Source organism: Microtus ochrogaster, chromosome 21, assembly GCF_000317375.1.
Source record: "Microtus ochrogaster isolate Prairie Vole_2 chromosome 21, MicOch1.0, whole genome shotgun sequence".
In the NCBI taxonomy this organism is placed as follows: Eukaryota; Metazoa; Chordata; class Mammalia; order Rodentia; family Cricetidae; genus Microtus; species Microtus ochrogaster.
The window spans coordinates 42,440,926-42,450,183 of record NC_022022.1 but is presented as its reverse complement, the minus strand read 5'-3'; the positions used below and the strand labels follow the sequence as shown (position 1 = coordinate 42,450,183).

The following is a 9,258-nucleotide window of genomic DNA, read 5'->3' as shown; positions in this document are numbered from 1 at the left end:
CAAGTGGACTGGGTAGACATCAGTCCATTGCCCAGCCGGGGCTCTGCTGGTTCACAGAGTACCTCAGCAGTGACTCTCAAGTGGACTGGGTAGACTCAATGAGGAGCTCACAAAATTCCCATTACCCAGGGTCACGGGTAGATGAATGAAATGAGTTGACCTGGAAAGGAGGCCATGGTGTCAGTGTTTGCTGAAGAGCCCCAGACCAGCTTCAAATATGCAGATGAGATTCAGAACGCCTGATGCACAATATTATGGTGGGGAAGACAAGAGATGAGAGCAACAAGTACTGAGGACGTTTAAATGCTGTGGCATTTCACACAAGCCCAACAATGTCTAGTTCTGGCTTCTTTTTTTGTAGACAAAGAAGGTTGGGATTGATAACCATTATCTTTCTTTCTTTCAAACATTTTAATTCTTAAAAACGTTTATGCCCATTCTTTCTCTTTTCCACTTCTCCCCTCTCAGGGAAGTCCTATGGTTGACTGCATAAAACTCCGTCATTTAACTCTCACACCGCCTTTTTGGGACACAAAACTCCATCATTTAACTCTCACACCGCCTTTTAGGGGCACATGTGAATATGTGGGGGGAAGCATGTGTGTATTCAGGGTGCATATGTAAGTTGTCCATGCACAGAGTGGCATGGAGTTAGCTAATCTTGTGAGTAGTTCCTTAGGGTTTACTATTCAGGGTCTACCTGAAACTCAGTGAGGAATCCTAGTTAGCCAGTGAGAACTATGGATTCTCTGGGATCTCCCTCCCCAGCTCTGGTATCACAAGGGGTGTCTGTGGTGGTCTGAAAGAAAATGGCTCCCAAGGGGAGTGGCACTATCAAGAGGTGTGGCTGTTGGAGTGGGTGTGGCCTTGTTGGAGGAAGTGTGTCACTGTGGGGCAAGCTTTGAGGTCTCCTATGCTCAAGATACTGTCCAGTGTCACAGTCAACTTCCTGTTACTTGCAGGATGTAGAATTCTCAGCTGCTTCTTCAGCACCATGTCTGTCTGCCTACACGCCACCATGTCTGCCTACATGCCACCACATCACACCACGATGATAATGGAGTGACCCTCTGAAACTGCAGGTCACCTCAGTTAAATGTTTTCCATTATAAAAGTTGCCGTTGTTATGGTGTGTCTCCACAGCAATAGAATCACAGTTACAATCACGTGTAGAATTTACTTGGGCTCTATCTCTAGAACTCAGGTGTTGATACTTCCTCATTCTATACGCACTGAGCCACCTCCTGGTCTTCACCAAAACCATCCAAAAGTTGTTGACAGGTGGTATTGTTTTCATTTTAAAGAAAGAAACAGAAACTTACAAGGAGTAACTGACTTGGCCAGGGTCACATGGCTCATTATAGTAAAAGAAGAATCTCAGATTCTAAGCCCCTGGCTTGGTGATCTTTCTCAAATGACAGAGCTTCATGAGGAAGAACAAAGGTTATGGAAAAAGAAATAGGGGAGAAGTGGTGGAGAAATAGTCATGTTCAGAGTGAGTCTCGTGGCTGATCAGGTGCAGCACACTCCGCTTGGTGGTGCTTGCCGGTCTTGTGGTTTAGTTACTGCTGCAATGTCAGCTTTTTGATGGCATGTCACCTCAGGAGAAGCTGGGAGGAGGTATTCAGGGTGGCCAGCCATCTGCATTTCCCAGCACTGCACAGTAAAGGCCAGCAGGATAATGTACAGTGAACATGACCAGCAGAGTTCCTAGGACTGTAAGGAGGCAGAGGTCTGTTTTGGAACCAGGTCTATTTGTTTAAAGGCTTTGAAGCCATTACTGCCACTGCAGCTCTGACCTTAGCATTCTGAGCCATATCAATCCAAGACCAAGGCAAAAAGCCAAGAAGGCAAAGGATTGGATTTAAGTCCACTAACAATACCTCTCTGAGCTGGATGGTGGTAGCACATGCCTTTAATCCCAGCACTTGGGAGGCAGAGGCAGGCAAATCTCTGTGAGTTCAAGGTTATCCTGATCTACAAGAGCTAGTTCCAGGACAGGCTCCAAAGCTACAGAGAAACCCTGTCTTGAACCCCCTCAACCTACCAACCAACCAACCAAACAAACAATAAACAAACAAAACACACACAAACAAAACAACAACAAAAATCACTATCTCTCTGTAGGCATCAGGTTTATCAAAGCTATGGAACCAAACTGAAAAGCTACTCTAGATTCTTTTTCTGAAGCAATCACAATATTGCAAACTAAGTTCCTGTGGTAATAAGGCCATGATTTGGGGAGAAAGGCCAAAATACAAACCAAACCAAACAACAGCCCATGTAGGTAGTAACAGGAACAGCTGAATCAGATAACTGGGTGAGGGTAGTTTTTCTTGTGGAGTCAGATATGAACACAGCCTTTGTTAGACCGTAACTTAAACCTCATTAACTTTTTAGACTCTCTGAAGAGTCAGTAGCTGTTCATTATTTTCTGACTACAGGAGCCTGCCTGGCTTGTTACACATTAAACCCAACATGTGGCCTGGATTAGGGAAAGTGAAAGAGAATTTTCTTGAGCTTCTGTGATTCTGAGAATGATTGATACAGGGCAGATGTAACAAAGAGACAATGCTTGAAGCATCTAGGATCCCCATGATAAATGGCTCTGAGCAACATACAGTGAAAAAGCTGGAGAAAGAAGTTAATGTTGGCTGGTGTGTAGAAGAGATAGCTGTCTCCCAGGTAAAGCTTTGGATAAGCAACAACAGCGTGGAACCTTTACAAGCCGTGTGAGGGGCGAATAATGCCATGGAACTTTGCCTAATAATCCAAACAATGAAGTAAGAAGTATTAGTTGCATGTGTTAGATTGTGTTGTCTCCTCCTCAAGCTTCCATCGGGTGAAATCTTTTGTAGCCTCAAGGAAGGAGAACATCCTGCAGTGGAGAGCAAGTCCCGATTCTAGTCAGGACAGGAGACCAGTACTCATCATTATGATTTTGATACATCACATTAACCAGTAGCTTCCGGAACATTAAAAAAATTTCTCTTCTAATGATTCTTTAGGGGTTTCTATACTCGGATGTATTTAACAATGAGAAAATAGAGCTAAAAATGTTTTTCTGGAAATGAAGATGGGATAGCAGTTCATCTTTAAGACCCTCTATTTCACTAGGGACCTTAGCCAACATACCCCATCCACAGAGGTTCTTTATCACACTCAAAACTGGTGTTGAATTGGAAATGGGCAGTGGGAAGGAAGGACAGGACTGAAAAAATCATTGTATTTTGCATATAAAAGGGCATTTTACCAGTGTGTCATTGTCCCCAACCTCTGGCAGCAACGATCAATCCCTATGAAGAACATTGTGTGTTGAGGACCACTGTGCAGCGTGGAGTTGTTTTAACTCCTGAACGTCCACTGACTGTGACGAGAGCCCCCTTACCTGCTCAGGATAGCCGTCCATACTCCTCTGCCCTTTCGTTTGTATTAAGCACCGTCCAGGCTGAGGTCCCCGGGAGGCCTGCGACGAAGGGATCTGGATGGGCAACGGTGATTGGAACTGTTGGATGGTCACCTTGTTGATGTTCCCCTCATATGGCTGCTGCTCCCGACTGCGGTGTTGAAGGCTCTGTGACCCCATCAGGGTCTGAATGTGGCTGCCTGCCTGTAGAAAGCAGAATTGTCAGGCCGAGTTCCCTGGGATCCAAGCAGAAAGCACCAGTGCTACCCTGTAGGCGAGAGGCCCTGACACGGGCTCCCAGCCCAGGCTGAAAGAAGGTAGATACTCCATGGGAGAGGGGCCCTCACACGGGCTCCCAGCTCACTCTGAAAGAAGGTAGATACTCCATGGGAGAGGGGCCCTCACACAGGCTCCCAGCTCACTCTGAAAGAAGGTAGATACTCCATGGTTGAGGGACCCTGACACGGGCTCCCAGCCCAGGCTGAAAGAAGGTAGATACTCCATGGGAGAGGGACCCTCACACGGGCTCCCAGTCCAGGCTGGGAAAAAAAAAAAAAACAAAGGAAACGTAGGAGTGCACCCATGGGGATGGCAGAGACATTGATATTGGTGCAGTCATCTGGTGGTTTGCTGAGGACTATTTTATTCCTGATTATAAGGTAACAAAATCCATCCAAAAAAAATCTCAAGGAAAAAGAATCCAAACCTTAAAAATAAAGGTTGGTGCTAGCTGATATTTTATACTGAAAAATATATGTAAGAGATATGTATGCTGTGTAGCGTCAGAGGGACAATAATCCCGCTTCCTAAGGAGAAGCAACGGAATTGCTTAAGTTCTATGGCACAGGTGCACAGTGAGCTGGTTCAGGGGAAAATAATAAATGCTTATTAATTTGTTACATTATTAGCTCAAGAGCACTAGAAGTCAATCATGTGATAAGTGCCTGTGAGCATGTGCCATCTGTGGGGATGGGAAGGGCATTTAGAATGAGCCGTGCACACTCCTTTGTTTTAAAGTTCTTAAAGAGTATGGAAAATAAAGAAACCCACAGTGAAAACAGAGCATCATCTAGAGGGAAATACTTTGCTGGATTCCAAACAAGAGGTAATTTAAAAGGAAATTACTCTATTAATTGGCAATACAAATGCAAAATAAACAACCTTCAGATTATGTTTTAGATGTCCAATTAGCTGTCTTGGCATTATGAACCATTTTCTAATTTTACGAACATTAAAGATGTTTCAGTCATGGGAAATTAGAGGGAAAGCTGTGGTTGTTTTAGCCTGTACTGGGAAAAGGTGTAGTTATCTGCACAAGGGACCACAGTGTGATAACCTCAAAGGCAAATGCCTGCTCCTCAGACTCATCTGTCTTCCTGAAAACTTCCAGAAACCTTGTCTATTTCCTGCCAGTCTAGAAGACTGGAAGTCCTTACGGCAAGTTCAGCTTTTCTCTGCGGTCACAAGTTTTTCCATTCTCTTGTTGGGTAGATGGCAGCTCTGGAAAACCCAGGGTTATTCTGTGTCATCTCCTGAATCAGTTGGCATTGCCAGTTACATATCAGACAGAATGATCTCCTGAGGTCGGAGGAGACAGGCTGGGAGAATGTGTGTGGCAGTATGTGCTTGCAACTTCAGCACTGAGGATGTGGAGATGGGCGTCCTGGACTTGCAGGTGAGTACCAGGACAGTAAGAGAGCCTGTGTCAAAACCAAAGGTGAAAGACAGTGTCCTCTGGCATCCACACACATCCACATCCATGGGCAAATGCAGACCTTCCATAATGTGTGTGATCACGTGGAGCTACTTAGCAAGGGACCACAAGAGCTGGACAGTAGGACAGCAGAAATCAGTCTGAGTAACGGAGAGAAAACACACAGAAGAGATGTGAGAAAACTCTCAAAAACCCGAGGACTGCAAAGTGTTCTAGCAATCGTATGATGCCTGGAAAGATGGGGGAAAGAATGTGGGGCTAAAAGGCAACCGGGAGAAATAATGCCCTGGGGTTGGGGAGCCGGCTCAGCGGCTAAGACAGCTTCTGCCTTTGCAGAGGACAAAGTTCCCTTCTCAGCACCTGCATCAGGTACCCACAAACCCCCTGCTACTCTAGTTCCAGGAGGATCTGACACCCTCTTCTGTTCTCCATGGGCACCGCATATGCACATCATTAAAAATAAAATAAATCTTAAAAAAAAAACAATCCCCCCCCAAGCCTGGAAATTTGGTAACTGGCAAGACTTCACAGGTTCAGGAAGCAGAGAAAAACAGGTGCCATGTGCAGACACAGCCTAATTTGATGACTAAACACGAAGGCAAACAAAACCTTCAAAGCTATGGGAGGAGAAGATGACACCTTCTCTACAAAGGAAAAACAATTTGAATGCCAGCAGATATCTCACCAGAAGCCATGAGTGACAGAAGGAAATTACGTAATTTTCAAGTGCTGGGAAGAATTAACTGTCAGCTCCCAACCCTGTAATGGTCCAGGTGCTCGTCAGCAATGGATGGGAAATCAGGACAGTCTCAGATGAGGAAAATGAGAGGCATTTGCTGTCCCAAGAGTGCTCTTTACATAGTGTCGTAAAGCACCTCAGCAGCAGGAAGGAAAACGGGAAAAGAGAGACCTTGTCGGCTTAAAAAGGAATAAAAAACACTGCCAAAAGATTTGCCGGCTGACAAATAGACTTTCCTTCCCCTTAAATTGCCAAACTTTTCTCTTATGATCAGACCTGGATGGAGGTGGGTGGTCCTTGGACTTCCCACAGGGCAGGGAACTCTGATTGCTCTTTGGGCTGACGAGGGAGGGGGACTTGATTGGCGGAGGGGGAGGGAAATGGGAGGCGGTGGTGGGGAAGAGACAGAAATCTTTAATAAATAAATAAATTAAAAAAACAAAACAAAATTATGACAAAATCTGATGCATCTGTACGCAGACACACACACAGGGCAGATGAGAGAGGAGTGTGCTCCACACAAGGCAGACGAAGGCCTGAAGAGCAGGGAGGTCAGGCCCAGGTACTTTGCTTCAGCCATGAATTCCCAACACCAGGAGATTTGTAAGCTGTGTGTGTGTGTGTGTGTGTGTGTGTGAGTGTGTGTGTGAATGCGTATACACGTTAGGAACAGCACTACCAAAGCTGTGTAGAGGGCCACACTAAAAATATAATTCATAAATTAAACTGAAATTCTAAGAGGTGTTCAAATCATTCGTAGGAAACAGAAAAAAGAACCACAGAAGCAACAAAACCGACAATCAAAATTAAAAAAAAAATCAAATGAAATTAAGGTTTTGATGTGCTATTTCCTAACTCATTGCTGTTGTATGTGTATGTGTTGTATGTCTGTGTGGCACATGGGCATGTGAAGGCCAGAGGTCAGTGTTTTTCAGTTGCTTTCCACTTTAGTTCTTTGAAACAGTCTCTCACTGGACCTGAGTTTACTGATTCAGCTGGGCTGAGCAGCAAGATCCAGGGATCATGTTCTGTCTGCCTTCTCGGCACCAGGATTGCAAGCATACACCGCTGCTTCTAGCTTTTCACCTGGGTTCTGCAGGTTTGAACTCAGATCCTCAGGCTTGTGTGTGGCAAGGCTTTATGAGCTAGCTGACTCATTTCCTCAGTCCCTCAATTCTTAGTTTAAATACAAGGCAGGAAAAACAGATCTATTAAATCACATTGTGTGAATGTTAATTAAGGGAAAACGAAAGTGACTGTATGGGACTGAACGAAAAAAATTTATCAGAGACAGATTGGATCTTTATACTACGAAAGTTTAGTTCATCAAAAAGTTGGGGCAGTCTTATAATATAGTCAGACCATGGAGGGAGAGATATGGCAAAAAGATTATTGTACTAGATAATTGTAATATCCATTTATGATAGAAAACTGGATTGAAAATTATCAAGAACATAAAAATACAGAGGAACCCAACATTACCCTCCACCAACCATTTAGTGCTGTAGGATAATGCTCTTGTATACTGTAAAGATTTGTCACTCATATTGGTTTAATAAAATGCTGATTGACCAGTAGCCAGGCAGGAAGTACAGGCAGGGTGACCAGAATAAGAGAATTCTGGGAAGAGAAAGGCAGAGACATAGTCACAAACCAGACACACACACACACACACACACACAAAAACAAGATGAGAAAAGGTACCAAGCCATGTGGCTAAACATAGATAAGAATTATGGGTTAATTTAACTTGTAAGAGCTACTTAGTAATAAGTCTGAGCAATAGGCCAAATAGCTTATACTTAATACAAAACTCTGTGTTTTTATTTGCAACTGAATGGCTGTGGGACCAGGTGGAACAGAAACTTTTGTCATCAATTTCTAATTGTCATGTCTAGAATTCTCCTCAGTTTACCACAGCAATCTGTCTAGGCCTGGCTTAAACAGAAGATGGTCTCCAACCAGAATTCACTTAAACTATAGGCCAGTAACAGAAGGATGGAAGGACACTCCCTAAGCTCTGTATAGGTCCAAGCCCATGCCAAGTAAGACAGTTCATCGGATACTGTACATGAAGATATGATGCATGAAGTTCTGTGGGACACAGCCAAAGGACAGCTAAGACGGACCTGCCAGACAGACATGGACAGCTTCTCTCAGGGGCTGTGGAGAAAGTCAGTGGCAAAGAGCTGTAGGACTAAACACTTGGACTGAGGAGATCCATCCAGAGTGAACCTGCATCTGGCGATGGATGGAGATAGAGACAGAGACCCATATTGGAGCACTGGACTGAACTCCCAAGGTCCAGTTGAAGAGCAGAAGGAGGGAGAAGATGAGCAAGGAAGTCAGGATCACGAAGGGTTGGTCCACCCACTGAGACAGTGTGCCTGATGTAATGGGAGCTCACCAAAGCCAGCTGGACCGGGACTGAAAGAGCATGTGATCAAACCGGTTTCTCTGAATGTGGCTGACAATGGGGGCTGACTGAGAAGCCAATGATAATGGCACTGGGATTTGTTTCTACTGCATGTACTGGCTTTTTGGGATCTTAGCCTGTTTGGATGCTCACCTTCCTAGGCCTGGATGGAAGGGGGAGGGCCTTGGACTTCCCACAGGGTAGGGTGCCATGCCCTCTCTTAGGACTGGAGGGTGAGGGGGGAGGGTGAGTAGGGGAGCAGAAGGGAAATGGGAGGAAATTTTGAATGGTATTATTTATAAAGCAATAAAAATTAAAAAAAGACTAAACACTTAGAGGTGCTGGGCATAGGCAAGGGCTTTTGAAAATGACTCTAGTGGCTCAGAAAATAACACTAACAGGCTAGAAAAATGAAAAAAAAAACCCTATATACATGATAGAATATCTAGAGTACTTAAAGAACACACACAAGACCTAAGCAACAAGAAATCAAACAGCCAAGTCAGTGAAGGGACTCATGAAAGAGCAGACAGTTCTCAGAATATGAAATGGCCAATAAACAGGATATTCACCTTCACCACTCTTCAGGGAAATGAGAATCAAAGCTACATTGATAGTCCACCTAGCCCCAGTCAGAATGAGAACCATTGAGAGTGAAAACACATGCCGATGAGCGGGAGGACAAAGGGGCCCCAGATACACCCTGGTGGAAATCTAAACTAGTTCAGCCACCGTGAAATCAGTGATGCAGGTTTTTAAGAGAACTGAAAACAGACCTGTCGTATGACCCAGCTATACCAAAGAATTCCAAGTGGACATATCACACTTGAGCATCAAAGCTTTCTGCAACCCTATTTACAACAGCTAAGCTCATGAACCAACCCAGGCATCCAGTAACAGGGGAATGGGTCAAAAAAGGTGTTTTAGCTGGGCGGTGGTGGCACACGCCTTTAATCCCAGCACTTGGGAGGCAGAGGCAGGCG

At 44.7% G+C, this 9,258-nt stretch overlaps 1 protein-coding gene across 5 annotated transcripts in view; it reads right to left on the bottom strand.

Moving 5' to 3' along the window:
• Lrrc7 (leucine rich repeat containing 7) overlaps positions 1-9,258 on the bottom strand; it is a 412,851-nt gene that overhangs the window by 50,431 nt on the left and 353,162 nt on the right. For all 5 annotated transcript variants that reach the window (XM_005357446.2, XM_026784035.1, XM_013350077.2 and 2 more), the window contains one exon: positions 3,389-3,610. In XM_005357446.2, the coding sequence (XP_005357503.1) occupies positions 3,389-3,610 (222 nt within the window). The remainder of the gene's footprint in view (positions 1-3,388; positions 3,611-9,258) is intronic.